Raw genomic sequence first — 23,624 nt, forward strand, 5'->3', positions numbered from 1 at the left:
TACACTTGACTGTTTCCCACTGCAGTGAGCAAATGCTTCATAACCATATTCTGTGCACTAACTCTGCTCCCCACCCCTCGTTCTCAACTACTTGTGTCATCAGTCTTACCACTGGCAGCCGGCCGTGAACTTTGTAGAGGTTAATGAGCACGGTGATGTCCCAGGGCCGCAGGTCAAGGGGATGGATGTCTGAGGTTTCTTTATGTTCGCTGTCTTCCATTCCCAGTGGAGACCAGCCAAGGCCCGAGGAAGTAGAAGTGGACAACACAGGGCTCGACACGGCTTCCTCGAAGTCTGTGTACATGTCATCCTCGCCAAAATAATTTTCCTGTGAGAACAAAATATGAGGGGGATTAGAAAATTGTTTAAAAAAAAGGGCAACTTTTTCATGATTTCATTCCTCTTATGCTTACTTGGTGCTTATGTTATGAAGTGTCTATTAATAAATTGGTTCAGTGACTACATAGTAAGTCATAGTAAGAATTTCGGTACCTTGATGGAAATCAGAGCTCGGAGCAAAGGCCCATAGAGAATTATTTGAGAATCTGGTGACATTTCCATTTCCACATGAAGTCTGTCAGGGGGCAGCTCTGAGGGATCAGTGGTTGCCCGACTGTGGGGCGCTGAAGCAGATGTGTGAGCCACTGAGGTGTGTTCTGGGGGCCGCAAAGCCGATAGCATGGATTCCTCCATCTCAGAAACTGGGAAAATAATCAGAGCGAGGTAAAACAACAGTATCTACACACGAATGTAAACAATGATGACAGATTTTAAAGAACTCATACTGAGCAGTTAGCTTACATGACTGTTTGAGTTGCTCATCAGCCTTCTGGGGATAAATGGGGTGCCAGGTGTAGTCAATGATAAGCAAAAAGTTGGGCACACTCCAGCAATCTACCCAACCAGATCTGATGTAAGGACGAGAAACACGGACACTCAGAGCACAGTCATAATGCTTTATCACCATTTCAGATGGATTTTACACTTTATCGTTTGCTTCATGACCCGTTCATCCGAGGACACAGCAGACGCAGCAAATAGGTCACGCCTGATTTCTCGGTAGCACACAGCGTGCCGGCTCAGAAAGTATTCGATCGTAACCTCCCAGGGGGTTATTGGGTGTCTGACAGTGCTGCGCCTGTGGGTCATGTATAATAAATGATCTGGATGTTGGTTATCATGTACCCAGTGCACAAGGCATGTGCATGTGCTGCCTAAATAGCAAAGGATCTTTACAATCTCTTTAAACTCCCACTGACCGAGTGGTTTACACATTTGCATAACAAGCCCAGGCTCAATTCCTAGTTTGTCAACACTAATCTCACACAGCTCTAATGTGAGCAAAACACATAACCTGATGAGTTTTGACAAGTAAAGCATTTACTGTACAAAATATCACAATACAAGATAAATTTGAAGCTTGATAAATAGGTAAGTTAGCTTTTAAACCTTGCTACACATCCATACATACATCTTTGTGGGGCTAGGAGTCTAACCAGACCTTTGTCTCCTCAGTCACCTGCACCAACCCCTCTAACTGGACAGAGACTTTCCCATGACAGCCAAGAGACAATATCTCCAGTGTATCCTGGGCAGGTTTGCCACGACTGAAATACCTCATCTGGTGGGCATAGTACTCAGACACCTGAAGCACCTCAGCTGCCTCCTTTTGATGTGGAAGAGCAGCTGCTCTACTCTGAGCTCCTCTCGAATGACCGAGTTCTTCACCTTACTGCTAACCGAGAGCCACAGATACCCTTTGGTGAAAGCTCATTTCAGCAATTTCTTTCTTTCGGTCACTAACCACAGCTTGTGGCCGTACACGGAACAATAGATTGACCATTAATCGCAGTTTCTCTTTTCCCGCTCCGCTCTCTCCTCTCCACCTCAGACCAGTACAATGCTTGGGTAAGGCTTACACATATAAGAACATTTAGATAGTACAGCAGCAGCACCCCACTTCTTTATGTCATCAGAAGAAAACAACATCTGCACAGAAGGTAGAATCATTTTGGAAACAAGTGCTGTGACCAGATGCAGGTAAGAATTGAGGCACTGTATTAAAACAAAGCTCCGTGGGGAGAGAAAAGGATAACAGTTGATGACAAGAACAGTTTGCTGCCTTTTTAAAAATGTGGGTATAAAATCTTTGAGGTTGTTCCACAGCAAACAAAACAAAAAGGAAAACATGTATCACGCCATTTCTGGATTCAAATCTTAATTCATGCAGTGAATAAACTAAAATAAATAAATAAAAAGAAAAAAAAGGAGACCTCAGAATCCCCCATCACCTACTTCAAGAAATACAAACTGAAGCTTTTGGAACAGCCCGCGCATTACTCTGCTTTGAACATCACTAAAAATTTGATGTGCAGCCCTTAAACATGTGCATGCAAGACACCCTAAAATATCTCAGAACACGAGATATGCAAGTAAGAGTGGTGATATTTCCTAAATCGAGAATAGAAACACCCTCGGGGGTTAAAACAAAAAAAAAAACAAAACAAAAAAAAAACGGAGGGTTTGCGAGATGTGATATCTGTAAGCTATCCACGCTTTTACAATTACTGTTCATGAAATAACAAGATATGACTGCAACAGTGCAAGGCTTATTTTTAATTTTTAATGTCTGTATTTACTACTTTTGACTTAAATGGCACACAACTGCAGCTTCATCTTGCATAAGATGTATTCATGCTTCTCAAAAGGTCCCTTTTCTGAGTAGAAACGAGCTCCATTAAAACAAAGTCTACTTCATGTCACTTCAAACCAACATGGCAGCAACAACTGATCAGACCACAGCATGAAAAGTGCAGGTTAGTGCTACTCTTACTTGAAATTACCACCTACTATCTTTTTACCTCAGAAGTAAGAGATGTTACGGTGGTGAGTCATCATACTCTTTGCTAACGCACTCACTTTGTTCCCCCACAACTAGAGAGAAATGATTCCTGGCCTTAACTCACTCTGCGCGGGTGATGTTCCTCCACCTCGACTTGGCGGCTTTGGGAGGAGGAGCTCCTTGATTCTCCCCCGGCATGAACATGTCTGGGGGCAGCTTCATGTTCTGGTAGTCTTTGGCCAGGGTGAGCAGGGGGCAGCGGCTCGGATGGCACTCTGGCAGGGAAAGTCGCATGTCTGTATCTTCCGCCTGAGGAGGACAAAGTACGCAAACATTAATGCACCTACACATCTTCTGGAGTCACATTTGTGAGTAAAGAGCAAATAAATCTGTATCTATAAAATACTGCTTTGAAATGTTTTTTAAACAAGAAAATCCTTTACAACTACATAAAAAAAATAGTTCTCTATTGGATATTTATTTTTGGAATAAACTATAAACCGATTCACTCACCTTTAAGCTGAAGCGGGTATGGCAGGTGGTTGGAACAAACTCATTGAAAGGCAAAGTGAAGTCTATATTGAGCGTCTCGCCGCAGGCTGCTAGGTACACTATAGAAGATCAATAATGCAATTGATTAGTTTGCTGTCCTCCTAGGATTAAGTAGAGTATACATATACTGTAAGATGTATCATGACTTAATAGAGTTAAAATGCCTTGGACATTAGCTGCCAACGTTAAAGAGGTACTAAAGCGTCGATTGCCTTCGTGCTCTACCTGGATGTTTTTCTTATACTTATCTCACAGCGTAGACACGACAAGCATAAACAGCAGGTTTATTTGACACACTGTAGAACTGTATCACTGTTATTACAAAGGCTCTGTGTTATTTCAAATACACATAACTTCCTTTAAAATGACACACGCAGAAAGGTACAGGACATCGTTAAACACATTTGCACTAAATATTCAGTATGAGGTTTTTAAACTTCTAGGCTTATCTAATTAAGCATCTAAAACGCCCTATCAATCTCATCTTTTTATAACCGTACAGTACCTTTCATTTCATTTTAACTACTTTAACTTGCCGAGAATGAATGCTCGACCCGTAAAGTGACAGTTACTCAATGGCTGCAGCACCTCCAGAAAGCACAACTGCTCAAGATGTTTTTTAAACAAATTAAAAGTGATTTCTTGAAAACATTTCATTTAAAATGAACATCAGCTGTTCGGTGGATCTGTCTTACCATTCTCCTGTTGTTTGGTGGAACAGTCAATCCAGTTGTGTTGGTTTGCTGCCCAGATCATCTCAAACTGGTGGAAAAGGATCTTGAACTTCCAGGAATACGGCACAAAAGAGTAGATATCGGGGGCGCTGTCACTCGCCCAATCCTGGATCAAATCTAAAAAAGAAAGGGAAAAGAAAAAGTGATTCTCGTAGACACATTTCTTTCAAGATTGTTTGGGATTTCCTGATGTGTCAATACGCACATGGCCAAATAAAAGAATCTGAAATCTTGCTCACCAGTGAAGAAGCTTTTCTGGGCGTAGATGAAATGGTACGTGGCCTTGTACACCTCAATCTCACACTGCCACGACTGGGGCATGTTCCATACCCGGGGGTAGCTGGCTATCACGTGGAACTAAAAAATAAAAAAATGGGAAAGACAAAACAAATTTTAACCTTTGAGGCGCCTTGTGTGTATGCAACACTGGTGTCTGCTTTGGCTCCGCTCTCCTTGAATGCTGAAGGAAATGTAATAACTTTCGAGAATCTCTCCAAAACGTCAAATGAAAAGCTTCGTTGCTGATTGCCTGCTACTTACAGCCAACATCTCAGCCTCCAGAAGGGTCCTGTACTGCATGCTGCTGGTGGTGTCCACATGAAGCAGCTGACCTTTGATGGTGGGAGAGTATCCTGAAGGCAAAAGCAATCATCTTTCAAAAGCTAGACCTACGGTTAAGTTCTTGGAAACACTGTTATTTACCAAAGCTGCTTATGTTAACTTCTGGGAACAGAGGTGAGCACTGACATAATTTCATCTGCTCTGTGTGACAAATCGTTACATCTCAAAAACTATGGGTGCTTTCAAGGTGAGACAAAGGTTTGGCTGTGGAGGAGTTTTATAATGTTGCTTTAGTTCATTGTCATTCGTTTATGCAGTTTTTCAGTCGTGCTGAGGTCTGAACTTTGACTGGGCCGTTGCAACCTTGATTCTTTTCTTTTTTAACTTGTAGTTTTACAACTGTGGTGGGAATGACTGTCCTATTGCATGACCCAGCTGTTTGATGGCCTCACATTTGACTCTAGAATACTTTGGTATACAGAGGAGTTCATGGTCAACTCTACGATTTCAACGTGGCCAGGTCTGATTGTCCTTTTTACTCAGTACAAAACAATGATTCTGAATGATAAAACCTTAACTTTACAGTTACACAAGTCCTAAAGCAAATAGTTGTTAACAATGTTCCTCACAGGCCATGACTTAACAAATGTTGGCAAGCCTCAGTCTGTGTGCAACGCACAGAAGAGAGGAGCTGAGTAGTTGCAGCTTAGCATTGCATGGTTAACCTCACATACACCAATAAGTGATCACTTTAGGCAATCATTCAGCAATCTTTAATAAGCGATTAGTCATTTACTAAATAAGGAAGCAGGAGTTGAGTTAAAACAACTGTTATTTACTCTCGTTTAAATGTCTTCATTTTGTTTTTCAAACTATTTTTATATTTGTGAAATCATTCATAAGATTAGTGTTGTAATAAGATGCATTATGTAACTAAACTTTGTATTTAAAAGTTTAGTTACAGAAAAAAGGAAAAGAAAACAATCTCTAGGTCTTAGTAAGCTGAGTAATATCACAAAACAAAAGTGCACGTAATGTAATTTTAGAATTTTTACAGTGCAATTTATAAGAATGATTTCCATAATAGTAAACCTACACTCTACACACTAACGTACCAAAGATTTTAATAGTTTAAATCATTACAGCCCCTAAATTGAATTTAAATTATATGGAGGATGTTGCACAATTTACTACATTGGTTCACTTTAAGAAAAAAATCATGTTTAGGAAAAAAGTAAATTATGATTTATTAAATAACTGCCAGCAGAAACTGCAAAATTAAATTTAGCACACTTAAACATTATTGAGAAATAGGGCTGCCACGATTAGTCGACTAGTCACGATTACGTCGACTATTAAAATCGTCTACGACTAATTTAATAGTCGACGCGTTGTTTGAAGCTTTGTAAGATCACAAAAGATGCAGGAATGAGTAGTAGGATTTAAGAGTGTAATAACTGACTGAAACAGAAGATGGCAGCACTGCGTGTACAAGGATGCCAGCTGCCGTTAAACCCCGAAGAAGAAGCTGTGTCCCATAATTCATAGCGCGGCCCAGAACAGTTGTCAACAATGGCGACAGCTAGTTAGTTTTAATATTACTCTTATTATTCTTTTTGGGTCACAAAGTAAAGTTTAACATATTTTCAGGCGAGAATGTAGCTGTGTAAACCTCAAATATCTGCTCAGTTTATCAAGACACCACGTATTTGCAAAAGCGCTCCGACGTTTTCGGAGATGTCTGTTACCCACCAGCTCGATAGCTAGCCGGGGTTCAAGGCTCACTAGAGCCAGTGAAAACACCGGACTCCCGGCAAATCGTTTTCAAACCCACTGCCGTCTTTCGCTACTCAGGTGAAACATATATGTCACTTAGATAACTTACAAATGTTATTGTTTGGCTTTTTTCAGTATTTTATTTGTTCCTGAGTAAATCGGTTTGGCTGAGATTAAAGTTGTAGTTTTTACACAGCTGAATAAACGTCAAGCAGACAACTGATTATCAGAAGTGTGAGATGCTCGAGAATATACTGTGCTGTTATATTTTAGATCGCAAGGAGCAGACGGCTCAGTTTATTAAACTCCACCGAAACAATCTGCAAATGTAATTAACATTTAATAAACTATCATTTTGTCTTTATTTTTAGTTAGCACATTCCTTAAACACTTAAAGCTGTAAGCTAATGATAGTTATATAAGAGCAGATGCATGCTGGTGCAATAAGCTGTACGTTTTATGTCCAATAGATGCATGATCTGATTAGTCGACTAATCGCAAAAATAATCAGTGACTAGTCGACTATCAAAATAATCGTTTCTGGCAGCCCTATTGAGAAATGAATTTGATGAATATCAATGGTAATAAATATCTGAAATAATAATAAAAACAGAGATACCCTCATCTTCATCATTAGCCATACTATAAGCAGCTTGACGAATCCATCGCTGTACACTTAAATGAACTTCTAGTGAGATCTGATAAAGCTGCTTATCACAGTAGCAGTTCAGCCATTATTAAGTGTAAAAGATGATTACTACATGATGAGAAAACTGCTGCGTGCGTCTACATTAACCAGGGCTGACCTTGAGCCAGGGGGATATTTGCTGATGTGAACACTCATACTTTGGTCTACTGCTGTTATTTCAGTGAAACACACACTTACCATTCTCTCCCACAGTCATGGGGATGTTGACTTCCAGGTAAGAGCCTGCACCTACATTCACATGAATGGCATTGGTTTCCTAGTAACAGGGATGAAGATGTATCAGAAGAGAGAGAAAGCAAGCAGCAATATCATACATGCTGTCAAATTATGAGTGGGCGCTTCAGAGAATAAAAATACAAGAAAGAAAAACATCACCTAATCTGAAGAGAAATGTGTTCAAAAGATGTAATAAAATGACAATCTTTCCTGACTCAAGCAATTTTAGGCTTTTATTCAACGTGTATTAATGGTGTTATTTAGTATGCACTTCACATGCTTTGTGAAGATCCCTGCACTGCTCCAGGAAGAAAATATGAAAAAGCATAAAACATGAACCAATATCAATAGCTCAAACATGGTGAGATATAAAGACAAAGACGAGGAGAACAGCAGGGAGACGAAGACAGATCAAAGAGTTTGGCAGGGGGAAAAAAAGCAGACAGGAGAGAGAGCAAGAGTCACCCTGTTTTTGGTGAAAAGCAGATCGATGGTGGCGTCAGCAATGATGTTCATGCGAAGCTCGAAGGCCTGGATCTGCCTGGGTTTTCCCGGCTGTGCCACCTCAGTTGCCTTCATGGCCTGGTAGTCTGCAGGCAGGAAGAACTTCCACAGACAGTCCCTGAAGAAGGTAAAATCATATTATAGAGCCAAGTCTAAATACTTACAAGTGTGAACTAATCATACCATCGGGGTGTTAGAATAAAAGACTTGATGACACCCCCCCCTTCAGCCAGTTTCTACTGGCACATCTCTAAACTAAACTGTCCAGTAAATCAGGAGTTTTCTTTCTGTCATCAATCAAAACCAAACCCAATCAGTTTTGATTGGCTGCCTTCCAGAAGCCAGCCCTCTACAAATACTGAAGCTGGATTTAATTTCTTTCCTGGTTCGTGAGCAATAGGTCATCATCTCAAACACATTCATTCATGTTTTAGTTGGAATGAAATCTAAAATATGGAAGTGCATAACGACCCTGAAAACAACTTCAGCAACCAAGCAACAAAGATCTTTTTATGTGTACACAGGAACAGTAAGGATTTCACATAATGTTCAGAGATTTAAGGCAATAAAGAGATGGACACAACATCAGTGCGCAGCCTACTGCTTGCAGACATTTTTAATGCCTAGTACTTTGTGATGGCCTCCACAGACAATCTCCAACTTCTTGGTGTGCAGCTGATGACGCTTTTACTCGGTAGCCTTGGTGAGCTCAACAACACATGAAAAGGAGTTACGCTCCAGTTCTCCAGTTCATACCACATCACTGTAAATATGCTTGAAAGTATAACTGAGCCAGGATTAATATGTCTGGGCAGCTCACCCAAGGAAATTCTGTGTGTGCAATAATAAGTTTGTGGTATTACAGTGACAAAATCCTGAGCAGGACCTGTATGAACTACAATTAAAAACAGAGATGTCTTTAAAACTAATACCTCCAACTGTCAGCTTGTACTCTAAAAACCTATTAGTTCAGGTTTCATGCTGATTTTGTTTTGTCCATCTGTGCTCACCTCTGCCGGTCTGCCCAGGGCCCATAGTTGAAGTCAGTTCCTTTCCCACAGACGATGTCCAGACCCCAGCAAGGAGGCAGGTCCTGCAGCTTATCATCCTCACTGCTCGTCTCTGCTTCCTCGCCACTCTCCTGCTCGACAGGAACCAGACCTGGACACATACACAGTGAAAACGTCAAAACCTGGGTATCAGCAGAAGGCTGAACAAAAATACACAACTGCACTAAAAACAATCAAGAATATACTTTAATAGAGACAGCATACTGGCTGGCAAATTTTACATTTAGTGTCAGCAGCTATCAGTTATTCATGTCTTAGCACAGAAATCTCAGCGGATGTGTGCATGCATGAGCTTACCTGGTTCATCTTGGTAATAGTAGATGTCAACATCATTGGACTGCATCACAACAAAGCCCTCTCCCATCAGTCTGGGGGGTCTAGATGAGAAATTCACAAAATGACAATTCGGGGGCAAATATGTTAAACAGAGACTTGGAACTCTGTGGCCTATTCTTCTATACTGTAAACCCATGATCTTTAATGCAATGCAATTCAGTCTCAGTGTACTTGAAAGAGCGACATTCACTTGGCAGCGTAATTGAGTAAAAAACAGCAGTCATTAAAATAAAATTATTCCAAGGTAACAAAAATCTTCTACTTGTGTTTTGTACAAACTAGATGAAAAATACAAACCCAGTCTCATCCTGTCTGTTCTTAAGATTCACACCATAGATATGCATGCGGCAGGATAGATGAGAAGCACTACGGAGAACTAGCACTAGTCATTATAATATGCTTAAAGAAATACGTGGAAATAAAGAAATAGGATATTCTTCAAGCCGAGTTATTTTTTGGGCTACAACTCCTCTAAAAATGCTTTGAGGTAAAAAGTTTTATTATCAACAACACTGTAAACAGAGAAATACTGTTTATGTGCTTATCTTTGTTAGATGACTTGAACTCACTCGTCATTCTGCATGCCCAGGTAGCGAGGACTGGGAACCAGCATGACCCGCACATTCTCCAGTGAGCCTTTGACAATGTGCATGTACTGGTCCAAGTGGCTGGAGGGAGGTTTGGTGGCATACGTCAGGCAGGCATCCTCAAAGTTCATGCACAGAGTCTGTGGAAGGTAGTGGTTCCCAAATGCTAAGCGGCCCTACAAGACAGCAAACACACATTATTTTTTTATTAAATTGTATTACATGCCTCTAAAAGGTTTTGAGATGTTCTTAGGTACTTACAGTGCTGATGTTAACTTTGATGACGGGAATGAGGGACCGCCAAGATGATGAGGGATCCTGACTTTCAGCTTTAATGTTGACACTACACAAGAAACAGAAGACAGTTTCACAATCTTTAAGTAGAGGTGTGATTCTAGTCAGTTCAACTAATTTGACTGTCAGCAGGAAACGACAGTAGCTCTGTTCTGTCTGCACTTCTAATCCACTTGGTAACAACAGATAGAAAAGGGTGTGACATTATGCAACTTTTTCAGCAGCTGTTTATCATTCACAACCACTGAATGTGCTCTTTCACTCATTTCTGTTCTGCTGAACTGAAACCATACAGACATGCTGAGAAAATATAAAAAGCTGTACTCCCAAAAATGTTATCACAATTAAAAAACAAAATATACACTTTTTTTTTAAAAGGTAAACAAGCATTTAGACTGTTGCATGTGTTCTTTTTGTTTCAGATATAGCTAAAAACTGACAAATCATCCAAAGACATTTTTATTTCATTTTAAGGTAACACAACTAGAGCAATTAACAACTTAGAAACTTCAAATAAGACTCATGTCTTACAAAGAATTTTAACACTGGATAAAAAGCAAAGTTGCCCGATGATGCCGTAGTTATACCTTTCCAGTGTCTTGTTTCTGTCCTCTCGCCCCCTCTCTTCATCTTTTTTGGGCCTTTGAAGCGTGGGTTCCAGTCCAAAGGTCTCCTGCAGTCGTGCGTAGAGGTCAGTCCGGTTATAGACATGGAACTCAAAGCCGTTGACAGTCACGTAAAGCCTCGTCTCTGCCTTGGGATCTGATGCAAAAACAGAGACAACTCAGAACTCAAGGTGATGTTGCCACATGAAACTAACTCAGTTAGAAAAGTTGCATCTTGATAGTCAAACATAGATAACCCAAGATTTCCAATATATACATATATTTTTTCTGTGGTGGACTAACATATGCATTTAAAAGTTTAATCTAAGCAGTCATCAAATACTTCTCTACTCACCATGTTGTTTCTGTTTTGGATTATACATTTTCCACCAACGAAATATGAGAAAGCCATCCTGTATCCTGTAACACACACAAACAACAATCAGCATGCAAATTATAAGATAAGAGTGGGATGGATGGAGGAGAAGCAACAACAGAAACATCGGTCAGATTACCTGATAGACATGTCTTGGTTGATGTAGTAGACATCTCTGAACATGACCTTCCCTGACAGAACAGAGAAGGAGAAGGAGCCTGTGCACAAAGGCAAAGTTGAACAGTGTAAGCATGTTTTAAAATGGCAACATAGAGTGTTGGTTTTACTATTAAACCGTACTAGTAACATCCTGCAAATTTCTTTGGATTTGATTGCAATGTCTTCAATTCAAGCTTAACCAGTTAAATGAATCATTACAGGTGTGGGATTAGAGCTCTGGGTAGCTCCCCAACTGGGTCTAGACTGGGTCTAGAGAGTATTTTAAATTCAGGGAATTTAAAATAGAAAGTAGCTCATCCACAGAAGGACTGGTAGCTCCCCTTACGATAAGGGTTCAGATCCCGCGAACAGGTGTGAAATGTGTGTGTTTAGTTAGTTAGTTTGTTTTAATCAATTTTAAATCATGCTTTTTATTTGTTTTTGTTCCCTTTCAGTCGATTCACTCGGTACAACACATAAGTATGGGATATCACGCCCTCGCGTGTCCTGGCTGAAGAAACCTTTATTCACGCCTTTACGGCAGATGACGTGTGATGACACGCGCAAGGCCCCGCCCGCACATATAGCCGCTGCCATCACCGTCATCCCTCAGTTCTTACGCTCTTCACCTCGCTGAGAACACCTCTGCTGAGTTGGGCTAGCTAGCTACTGCTAGTTAGCTCCGTTGTCTGCCAACTTGAACCTAGCTTAACTGCCCCTGTTGGTGTTAGCCTCCACCGCCCAGCTGGTGCGTAGGCTGCCCGCGGAGCGCTATTTTCAAGTTTTTCTTGTGCAGCGTTTCGCTTTGCGTTTTGGGAATGGACTCCAAACCGAAGCGAGCAAAGCAGAAATCTTCTGTTCGCCCCTGTCCTCAGGGATGTGGTTTCTCTTTGCACGACAGCGACCAGCACGATGCCTGCCCTGTCTGCCTGGGGATCGTCCACGCTAGGAGAGCGTTGACGGAGCCCGAAGCTTGTGCGTTTTGTCGCCAGCTCCGACGCTCGACCCTGGAAAGACGGGTGACGTTTGTGGAAAGAGTGCTGGGACGCTCGGCTGTCGCACGGCATGACCCTCTTCTTTCCGAGTCTGGAGCCCCGGCTTCGTCCGAGTCCGACGACGAAAATTTTCAGGTCGATGTCCCCGCGATTAGCTGGGCTGACCACATGGAATACGTTGACGGGTTAGCCGATGACGGACCGGAACCATGCAGGAGCGCTGACGGGCTTCAGCCTGGGTTGAAGCCCGCCAGCGCTCCCCAGGAAGACGATGACGTGCTGGACATCGGCCTGGACATCCATGGTTTGTCGGAGGATGAGCAGGAGAGCTCATTGTCGACCCAATATGCCGCCGCTGCTGCGCCGGTCGGCCACGATGACACCTCTCTTTTCTCCCTGTTTCGCCGTGCCGCTGAGAAGCTGCAGGTGGACTGGCCCTCTCCTCCACCAGCTCGGAAGCCGTCGCGGTTTGCGGGTTTTTTCCTTCCACCGGAGCCCGCAACGGCCAAAAACTGCCTCCCCATGTTCCCAGACTTTCTCTGCGAGCTAACAGCGTCATGGGACAAACCTCTGTCTACCCGCGTCACTGTGCCCGGCTATGGACAGTACATGGAATTGGACGGCGCCGAGGGAGCTGGTTTAGCTAACCCACCTCCTATGGAGCCGTCTCTGGCTGCTTATCTGGCCCCGTCCCATAACCATGGTGTCGGTGGCCCCGCAACTCTGCCGTCCAAGCACTGCAGATTCTCGGCCTCGCAGCTGGAGAAGATTTATCGGGCTCAGGCCGGCACCGCTCGAGCCATGAGCTCCGTCACCATGCTCCAGACATACCAAGCAATGTGCCTGGCGGAGCTTGGATCGCTGGTTCCGGAGGACAGCCCGCTGTCACCTCTTCTTAACGAGGTTAGAGTCACCACGGATTACATCCTCCGTGCGTCTCGCTGTGCAGCGCTCTCCCTGGGCAGAGGGATGGCTTCGACAGTGGTGGCGCAGAGGCACCTGTGGCTGACCCTCTCCGACGTCCCTGATAGAGACAGAGCTGTGTATCTGGACGCACCAGTGTCTGCGGCTGGGTTATTCGGACATTCACTTGAAGCCATTCAGGCTAGATTCGATCTGAGGAAGAAGCAGACGGAAGCTCTGCGCGACATCATCCCCAGACGCCAGCCCCAGCCCAAGCCCACTGCTAGCTCTCACAGGCCCGCCGCTCCTCTGACAGCTGGCAAGAGACCGGCGCCCACTGCTGGAGTGGGAGGGCCGCCGGCGAGAGCACGTACTCCGGCCCGAGCTCCACGCCAGTCGGCCTGGGGCAAAGGCCCTCCCCCGGGCCCCCGACGGGACCCGACGCCCAGGAGGAAGAAGCCTCAGCCCTCCTAGCTGTGATTGCGAGTGGGGAAGGGATCCGGCAGCAGGGAGACGCTGCTCTTACCCCTCTGTTGCCGCACAAGAGGTGCCGCTTAAGTTCTGTTCAGGTTGTCAGCCCCAGAAGGCGCTGCACTTCCCTATCGCGGTCTCCCAAGCACATAACCCCTGCACACGGTTCAGATGTGTTGAATGTTCAAGCGACCACATCGAGTGTTCCCGCTGTTTTTCATTGTTATGCCCCGGAAAAGGTGCACCCAACAAAATGTATAAATGTACATGTTCCCATGTTGCAATCAATAAAGAGTGTTGTTTACTCTCAAACAATCTCAAATGCTCAACCTGCAGGCGAAATGAGCCAGGTCAGGCAGGGGATGCAGTCCCCTGCAGACACACTGGGGGGCGACGGCGCCCCGCCGTCAGTGCTGCAGGCCAGCCGGCTGGCTGCTCACTTCCCTCAGTGGCGCGCTTGCGCCCCCTCTCCGTGGGTGCTGCAAACCGTTGCCATGGGTTACCGGTTGCAGTTCCGGGTCAAGCCGCCTCGTTTCCAAAGAGTCGTGAACACGATTGTCAACCCCGAGGCAGCCTTGGTACTCAGAGAGGAAATACAGGCGCTATTACAGAAGAGAGCAATACGGGTGGTCCCCGCTTCGGAGACGGACAAAGGTTGGTACAGCCGTCATTTTGTCATTCCGAAGAAAGGGGGAGGGCTTCGTCCCATCCTCGACCTGCGAGTCTTGAACACGTACCTGCGAACGTACAGGTTCAGGATGCTAACACTCAGACAGCTCCTGAGTGCAGTCGGCCCGGGAGATTGGTTTGCGACAATCGATCTAACAGATGCTTATTTTCATGTCGCTATACACCCGAAACACAGGCAGTTTCTGAGGTTTGCATTCGAGGGCGTAGCCTACGAATACCTAGTGCTGCCGTTCGGGCTGTCGCTCGCTCCCCGCACCTTTACGAAATGTGCCGAGGCAGCGCTAGCGCCCCTCAGGAAGAGGGGCATCCGCATCTTGGCCTACCTGGACGACTGGGCTCTCGTGGCTTGCTCCAGAGAACAGGCGGAGACGCAGCTGTCGCGGGTTCTGTCACACATTCAGACACTGGGGTTCTCTGTGAACTTTCAGAAGAGCTCGCTAATCCCAGGTCAACAGATCGCTTTTCTCGGTCTGGAAATATGCTCTCTTTCCAGCCGCGCACGGTTGTCAGAGCACAGAGTGGCCGCGTTTCATCGCTGCCTCGCTCAATTTCAGCTGGGACGCAGACTGCGTTTCCAGACGATATTGCGCTTGTTGGGCATGATGGCATCTATGATCGCCGTAGTGCCGCTTGGGCTGTTGAAAATGAGAGCGTTTCAACGCTGGACTCTCTCTCACCGTTTGTGTGCTTCGCGTCACCTCCGGAGGAGGCTGCCGGTGACTGCGTCTTGCATGCTAGCTCTCCGTCCTTGGAGGGAGCCCGGGCTACTGCACCAGGGCTCTCGGATTGGGAGGGTGTTGTTTCGCAAGGTGGTGTCCACAGATGCTTCCCTAAGTGGGTGGGGAGCGCTGTGCGAGGGTGCGTCAGTGAGAGGGATCTGGTCCGCGGCTCAGCGCCAGCTGCACATCAACCACTTAGAGCTGTTAGCAGTGTTCTTAGCTCTAAAGCGTTTCCGTCCAGTCCTGCAGGGCCAGCATGTCTTAGTCAGGACGGACAATTCAACAGTGGTGTCTTATATAAACAGGCAGGGAGGAACACGCTCTCTTCCCCTGTTGCAGCTGTCTCGCTCTCTGCTGTTATGGTGCAGTGTTCATTTTCTGACTCTAAGAGCCACCCATGTCCCGGGCCACCTGAACCTGGGGCCGGACCTTCTCTCCAGGGGGGGTCCTCTGGTGAGAGAATGGAGGTTACACCCTTCAATAGTGGCTCAGATTTGGGATCTATTTGGCGAGGCGCAAATAGATCTTTTTGCTTCCAGGGTGAATGCTCACTGCCCCCTGTACTTCTCCATAATCGACCACGATGCACCCTTGGGCTTGGACGCGCTAGCGCACCAATGGCCAGACGTGCTCCTGTATGCATTTCCCCCAGTGGAAATGATATCTCCAATTCTGGAGAGGGTGCGTCGGCATTCCCTCTCTCTGATCCTGGTGGCCCCTTGGTGGCCCGCGAAGTCGTGGTATGCAGAAATAATCAGCCTGCTTGCAGCAAGTCCTTGGCAGCTTCCTCTCCGCAGGGATCTCCTCTCTCAGGCGGGGGGGGAAGTGTTTCATCCGCGCCCGGATCTGTGGCACCTTCATGCTTACCTGCTGAGAGGTTAAACTTGGTTGCTAAGGGTCTGCCACCTAGTGTGGTAGCGACGATTCAGAGCGCCAGGGCCTCGTCTACTAGGGGCTTGTACGCTTACAAATGGCGAGCCTTCGAGCGATGGTGCCAGGACCGCCACACTCTCCCATTTCAGTGCTCTATTGTGGATGTTTTAACATTCCTGCAGGAGCTGTTGGATAAAGGCCTTTCGTTTTCGACGATCAAGGTTTATTTAGCGGCTATATCTGCTTGTCATATCGGTTTTGACGGGGTGACACCAGGTGCGCATCCCCTCGCCGTGCGTTTTCTGAAAGGGGTTCGCCGGCTGAGGCCCGTGCTTAAGTCCAGTGTCCCGGCTTGGGACTTGTCTTTGGTGCTGGAGGCCCTTTGTGGCCCTCCGTTTGAACCCGTTGAGTCGGTAGATATGAAACTTCTTTCGTATAAGACCGCATTACTTCTCGCTTTGGCCTCGGCGAAGCGAGTGGGGGACCTTCATGCGCTGTCTGTGCATCCTGCCTGCACACAGTTTTCTCCTGATGGCCGCAAGGTCGTATTGCGTCCGAATGCCGCCTATCTTCCCAAGGTCATGCCTGCATCTTATAGTTCAATGGAGTTTGAGTTGCTGAGCTTTTGCTCCCCTCCTTTTGAATCTGAGGAGCAGAGGAGGGTGCATTCTCTTTGTCCGGTGCGTGCGCTACGCACCTACATTGAGCGCACTCGGGATGTGCGTTTGTGTGACCAGTTGTTTGTCTGCTTCGCTAATCCGAATAGGGGTAGAGCTCTGTCCAGACAGAGGCTGTCCCACTGGATTGTAGAAGCTATCTCGCTGGCATACAGCACCGGAGGTTTTGCGTTGCCCCACGGGGTGGGAGCTCATTCCACCAGGGGGATGGCGACCTCATGGGCTCTTTTTAGAGGGGTGCCTGTGGCTGATATTTGTGCAGCGGCTAATTGGGCGTCGCCGCACACTTTTGTGCGGTTTTATCGGTTGGACGTTACAGCCCCTTCGGTGGCTCATGCTGTCCTTTCTGCTGGGTCTACCACTCACTAAGGATGTGGTGGTCCCGTTCCGGTTCGGTGGCTGCTCTGCGGGGCGTGTATATAGGTCCCATACTTATGTGTTGTACCGAGTGAATCGACTGAAAGGGAACGATTAGTTATGTCTATAACTTCTGTTCCCTGAAGGAGAGGAACGAGGTACAACACAGGGTGGCCCCACTGAGCAGTTGGCTCGGTGAAGAGCGGCTATCGAACTGAGGGATGACGGTGATGGCAGCGGCTATATGTGCGGGCGGGGCCTTGCGCGTGTCATCACACGTCATCTGCCGTAAAGGCGTGAATAAAGGTTTCTTCAGCCAGGACACGCGAGGGCGTGATATCCCATACTTATGTGTTGTACCTCGTTCCTCTCCTTCAGGGAACAGAAGTTATAGACATAACTAATCGTTTCTAATGTCTCTGTAAAGCACTTTGAATCACCTTGTTGTTGAATTGTGCTATACAAATAAATTTGCCTTGCCTTGCCTTACAAAACTGCAATTACAGAATTATAAAAGCTCTGGTACAATAACAGCAGCATGGGTGTTGCTGGGATATTTAATCGCACTTTCACTCTTATCAAAGAGAGAGAGAAAAAACACCCCAAAAACAATCTTAATTACGATCTAAATCAGCAAGTGGGTCTGAGTCTGTCACTGAGTGAGAAGGATGAATTTGATTTCCTGTTAATAATCTCTTTTGGCTCATAACATGTCTTTCTCAGTTTCAATTACTTCATGCAAACAGAGCGACAGCACCTGAGTGCTTCATGCATTATCATCCAATGTAAAGCTTCCTCACACTGGTGAAATTCCTCTCCACTGACTGACGAGACAATGTCTAACTCGCTCCAAAAATCCACACAGAACCACAAAGGCTAATGCCTTCCTGTAAATTCATGCAGGATTGAGTTGAAGCTAAATGATAGCGAAACACACCTGAGGCATGTTTGAACCTGCTTAACACCTGACACAAATATGTCAGTAAAAAGTATACATTCTCTTTATCTGGATAGAAAAGTCAATCGCAAACAAAAGGGTGACTGCTCAGTTTGTACCAGCATATGTTGGCAAAGAGATGTCAACTACGCCTTGCTCTTCTCATTAAACTTTCATGCTGCCTTTGTTGTCATTTTGCATTTCTCATTCATGCTGTCAGTCAGGTTCAAGTTTGTGTTTAATTGATATGCGTTTTTGAAAGAGAAGCTCACATCCTAAAAACTAAGTAAGGTTTCATTGGATTGTGGATTGTGTCACCCATGTTTAGAAAGTCTGGTATTGTTTGCTCAGATGCTGTGGATATAATCACTGAGAGAACCTGGCTCATCATGAAATATTCAGCAGATTGAGTTAACGCCTTCAACTGAACGCTTCCTCCTCCCTATTCATCACTGTGCGACAGAGCTCCTGATGAACACACCGATGTGAATGTAGCCATCCTTGTAGAGTCTGTTGATGATGAGGGTGAGAATGAGGCCAATGTTGCGTGAGTTGTAATAAGTTAAATAGATAATCCATCCACAGGACAGAATGGTGGCTGAAAGGGGAAAGAAAGAACATGATTTCAGTCAGTAAAATTAATTTTAAGAGTTACAGAAGCTTCTGTCTGCTTGTAAACATAACAATTTAGTAGGCCAACACTTTCAAATATAATCACAATGCTTGATTAATCTCTGTTGGGTCAAATTCTGCAACAGCACAGCATGAGTACTAGTAACACATTAGGAACCCCACCTGAAAGTACTCTGTTTCCTTAGGCACTATAATTGGTAATGCAGATGGAATTCATATACACTCCATTTCACCTGCTTTAGTGCAAATTCAGGTGAACCTGCTCTTCTCTATAAAAAGATGGGGTATATATTCCTTAATGACTGAATCCAGATATGGATTAAGCTTAAATTCAAAGGACACCTGCTTTTAAAACATTTATCTAGGACTATACTCAGTCCTAGAGCTCAGTACAGCAAAATGTCCAACATGTCAAGAGAACACATAAACGTACTGTAAACTGAGCTGAATCATTGCTATGCATTCAACACCGAGTATAAAGGCCAAAAAAATGCCCTTCGTGTGCAGTGAAGTGAATTAAATTGCACTCTCATAAAGATGCATTGACTGAAATAATTTTACTGCTGCAAAGCCAATATTTGGAACACATACAAATTAAGTGTCTCCATAAAAATTTTAACTACTGACCAACAAGAAGCCAGATGAAGTTGGAATCATGCTTGGTAAGGAAATTATCCAGATCCACAAAGCTGGGGAAGGTGCTTTCATTGGTTTTGGCAGCATGTCCATCCATGGCTACAGGCTCGCAGTCAGGTGTCTAAAACTGAAATGATCAAATGTCAAATTAGTTTCACTGGCACATGAACATGTTTAAGTATGCAATGAACTACATCACTGCAGAGAAAGACAAATGCTATCAATAGTGACTTGTTATAACCATCATGCAGATAAATACAAGATTAAACTTTTTTTTTCCCCTTTAGAAACGTCTCTGCATCCGCACAGCTGCCTCCTCGGGGGGTGAGTCAACAACTTAAAATTATTCTTGGAAATCACAGGAACTGTTTTGGTACATAGAGTTCCAGATTTCCACAGGGGCCTTCCACTTTCTCAGTGCACAATTTGAAAGCCAGCATCTGTGGAAGCACGGGATGGTATTAGTGGTCACTACATGAACATTTTGCACATCCGTGAAGAATAAATTCTGAACAAGCTTTGGAAGTTTTAAAGAAATACTGGCATCCAGATGTCTTTTGTAGGCAATGGCTTGAAACTTGTTCAAACTATATTCTAGATGTTATGAGTCTGAACTGCATGCCTAGACTTATTAAGAGCTGAAAAGTTTAGACTCATTGTGAAAAAACAACAAAGGAAGTCCTGAAGAGCAACTAAGATCCTGTTTACAGTCTTGCTAAAATCAGCAATAATGCAAAACACTAAATATGTCTGTCACAACTGCACCACACTCAAAATGATTAAAAAAAAACAAAAAAAAAACCCGATGATAATAATAACAATAATAATTAAGTTTCTGGCTCTAATATGTTTTCCTTTAAAATTCTTTAATATAGAGTTTAAATAAGTCAAAATTTTTTGCTTTTCTGCTTTTATTTCCATTTTATAGTGTCTTAACTATTTTGCAAACTGTGTCGTACATAATGATAAATGTGCGTTATCAAAACTGCTGCATCGACACAGCAAGTTACATGTTAGAACTACACTATGTCTACACTGGCAGGGCTGCATCATATTTGGCATAAAATTTGCATCACAAAATCTGGCAGATTAATTTGCAAATATGATTCTGTAAAAGAGAAATAATAAACAAGATTGGCGGGCAAAAGGATCATTGCTTGTTTCATCTTATATCCTGTGGTCATATCCCTCCAAGTTATAGTTCACATCCCTGTAGACATGAAGCAAAGATGCAGCAGACATTTTCACACATTAGAACATAACTGTCTGAGTCCATTGGGACTCATGTACAGACAGGCAAGCCCAAAGCATGAAAATAATAAAATTAGCATTAGTTATTAGTATATAGTTAACTTACTGTGAAGTTTTTTTTTTAAGATTTCAAACCAGTCACATAATGCATATTTCCAGTACATTACAGTACAGTACAGTATGCATAACATGACGCACAATCATAATTAGGAAAATGCGTAACTACTTTGCATGTTGTGGCTCGTTCAGTTATTTGTATTTGCTTCAATGATTATTAGTGACAGGAGGCTGGTGAAAGGCTCATGTGTGCCCGTGTATGCTGTGATCTCAGTCACCCCATGCTTAAAGGCTTCAATACTGTACACACAAACACAAATCCTCATCTAATCCACCCCAAACATTGTTGGCTGTAAAACCAGTGAGATGAAAACAATCCCAGCACAATTTCCAACAGAAAACACAGTTTCTAAAAGTTTCTTTCTGACAGATACTACATGTAACTACATGTGTTTGCTTGTCACATTTGACAGACTTTAAATTAACGGACGTTTCTGATCTCACATGGACCTGCTAGATGCTAATCCTGCTGTGGCTGTCGGTTTCTCTTCTGAAGCAAATTATAAGGAAATGGGCAAAAGATCCTTTAGGTCATTGTGTTCAAACCTGCCCACATTCCAGAATCTTACTTCCTGGCTAGCCTACCATGATTCCTTATCATAAAGCTTACCTCACTCTTCTGTATATCCAAAACACACAGAAAGAGTACTAACAGCGAACAGAAAGAGAGATTATATTTCTCTCATATTAGCTTCTCTTCAGTGGCTCCCTTTTAAATCGAGAAGTGATATTAAAAAAAATTTCCTTCTAACATACAATTTCCTCAATGATCGTGTTCCCATCACATTAAAGTCATCATAGCATTACATTATGATGATGCACTGAGCACTTCTTCTCCCCTCTCATCTTTTCATATCACTCCTGGTGTGAGATTTACACTCTCATGTTAAAGCAAAGTGTTAATACATTAAAACGCCAAACCTCTCTAAAATACTTTAACTCACACCATATTCTGACATGCATTTCCAGCTAGTACAACTACGACTTTCGCTGCTATTTTTAAAATCAAATGAAAAAAAAAAGGGATCAACTTGACTTGATAAACCACAGAACATATAACCACTTGCAAAGCTAAAACATAGACTCTACACTGTTAAGAGTAAATCACATTTTGCATGGTTGTCTGAAGCATTAATTTAACACAGAAGTCTGAATGATCATCAGCCATCATGATGTTTAAATCATATGTTTCTAAAAAAAACAAAAAAACAAAAACAAAACTGTAATCTGGAAATACCCAGACTACGTATCCATTCCTGTAAGGCAAGTTCAGGTTTTACAATCTAGCACATGATATGAGATGCTGGCTTTCAGGAAAGATCAGCGTTGGCAATCACTGACTCATAATTGTTTTCTGCAAGCTCAGTGTTTTCACTTTAGGTTCATAATGGTGACTAGATTACAGCAAGAAGTCATCATCTGAAGTAAACAACACCCATCAGTCTTTAGTTTGTAAACAACAATTATGTTAACTAACTTTTTCATGCCAACGACCATTCAATGGGCACACTGAGCAGAACTACTGCATAATTCAGTACATGGGGGGGGGGGGGGGGACGACGACACCCTTCTATTCTTCATTAAAGAGGTGCATTATAAACATATACACATTTTTACACAATGAGCAAATGTACAACACACTGGGATGTCTTAAGAAATAAGTGCAATTTAAGTCTCTTTCTATACTTAGTGAGTCTACTGTCACTGAGCGTTCATTACAATTTCATATCCTAGTGGATAAATAAAAGTACAAAACCCTGTTATAACTACACAGTACTTTTTTATGTCCAATTCAAACCTTCTAAATAGACTGAAAAAAAATACTCACTGATATAAAAGTAACTCATAAGCATGCGGGCATGAATTATCAGCCACAGATGCACCTGTTCCTAACATCATTATTTTTATTTAGGAGGGATTATAAATGCTAGCTTGTGGTTGGGATTCTGACAACAAAAAAAACAAAGGTACACAAACAATCGAGGCGCACTGTCCCATTGCCGTAGTTGAAAAAGGCTATACAGAGAATCCATAGCTAAGATGACTGGCAGATTAAAAGCCCCAAAATATGTGCATTAATTTGATTATCAGCATTATATTAGCGCACACAGGTAACCAAAGAGCAATTAAGACGTTTAACCCAAATAAATGTCGGACTGCAAGATGAACCGAACGTGGCAAAAAAAAAAAATAATAATGGGGAAGTTGTCTGTCAGTTTGCCTTTGTTGACAGAGGTAATGACATACATAAAAGGACATCGCTGCATCATTTTATAGAAGGCCAGGTGTGAAACGATTACTCACTCCAGCTCAGTGTAATCTGGAATCCAGAGACACCTGAAACTAACCACACACCTAGCTAATCCCAAGTCTTGAGCAATTTCCTGAGCATTACCTACAACAAACAAAAACTGTTGTTGAATTTAGCTTATCTTCCTATCTTCTTTTTAAACATTCGTAGCAAAAGTCTGAGTTACTGATTTGTCCTCTGCAGTCAGCCTCCTTCTTTGCTAATGACGTATTAAGCCATTAATTTAAGAGCCGCTCAATATCATAACGTTAGCACTGAGGTTAGCTAGCATGCTAATGACAGCAGGCCGCGCCCTCCAACTTCTCCTTTTCTGAACTGTCAAAACAAAACAGCTGGTGTTCCTTACATACCTTAATATCCTCAGTAAAGAATGGGCTTTCATCTTTGCTCCAGTTAGCCCGGAGTTTCTGTCCTTTAGTAGTGTCGGAAATGACCACAGCTAGCATCCCCGGTGTGTACTATTTACCTGCCAGGCAGACGACCAGTTAGCATCTCTTCCTGTTGTGACGAGACCGGCCACAAAAACTACCAATAGGAAAAAAGAGCCAAGGCAGCTTCTGACCAATTAGATGAGAGCGTGACACACAGCTGACAGACATTCTTCCTGCCTCCCAGCGTGATTGTATTTGTGACAATGGTGTTTGACGTCGTATTGGTTACATAAAATCGATATACCGTAACATAAAAATTACTTCATGCATTAAAATAATACACACATTACTCTGTGAGTTGC

At 43.6% G+C, this 23,624-nt stretch overlaps 1 protein-coding gene across 11 annotated transcripts in view; it reads right to left on the reverse strand.

The window, feature by feature from the left end:
* The window catches only part of kiaa1109 (KIAA1109 ortholog), an 86,460-nt gene extending 63,066 nt beyond the window's left edge, over positions 1 to 23,394 (reverse strand). For all 11 annotated transcript variants that reach the window (XM_080293647.1, XM_080293650.1, XM_080293648.1 and 8 more), the window contains exons 1-20: positions 23,242 to 23,394; positions 19,204 to 19,339; positions 18,425 to 18,541; positions 11,302 to 11,380; positions 11,142 to 11,206; positions 10,769 to 10,943; positions 10,149 to 10,230; positions 9,870 to 10,063; positions 9,262 to 9,341; positions 8,905 to 9,055; positions 7,856 to 8,012; positions 7,352 to 7,430; positions 4,669 to 4,760; positions 4,368 to 4,485; positions 4,090 to 4,245; positions 3,356 to 3,453; positions 2,967 to 3,151; positions 802 to 908; positions 493 to 701; positions 110 to 328 (exon numbers count right to left, since the gene is read on the reverse strand). In XM_080293647.1, coding sequence (XP_080149773.1) covers positions 110 to 328; positions 493 to 701; positions 802 to 908; positions 2,967 to 3,151; positions 3,356 to 3,453; positions 4,090 to 4,245; positions 4,368 to 4,485; positions 4,669 to 4,760; positions 7,352 to 7,430; positions 7,856 to 8,012; positions 8,905 to 9,055; positions 9,262 to 9,341; positions 9,870 to 10,063; positions 10,149 to 10,230; positions 10,769 to 10,943; positions 11,142 to 11,206; positions 11,302 to 11,380; positions 18,425 to 18,541; positions 19,204 to 19,309 — 2,469 coding nt within the window. In that variant the 5' untranslated portion in view covers positions 19,310 to 19,339; positions 23,242 to 23,394. The remainder of the gene's footprint in view (positions 1 to 109; positions 329 to 492; positions 702 to 801; positions 909 to 2,966; positions 3,152 to 3,355; positions 3,454 to 4,089; positions 4,246 to 4,367; positions 4,486 to 4,668; positions 4,761 to 7,351; positions 7,431 to 7,855; positions 8,013 to 8,904; positions 9,056 to 9,261; positions 9,342 to 9,869; positions 10,064 to 10,148; positions 10,231 to 10,768; positions 10,944 to 11,141; positions 11,207 to 11,301; positions 11,381 to 18,424; positions 18,542 to 19,203; positions 19,340 to 23,241) is intronic.
* Between the last annotated feature and the right edge of the window lie 230 nt (positions 23,395 to 23,624).

The sequence above is a fragment of the Astatotilapia calliptera genome, chromosome 19, assembly GCF_964374335.1.
Source record: "Astatotilapia calliptera chromosome 19, fAstCal68.1, whole genome shotgun sequence".
Classification (NCBI taxonomy): Eukaryota; Metazoa; Chordata; class Actinopteri; order Cichliformes; family Cichlidae; genus Astatotilapia; species Astatotilapia calliptera.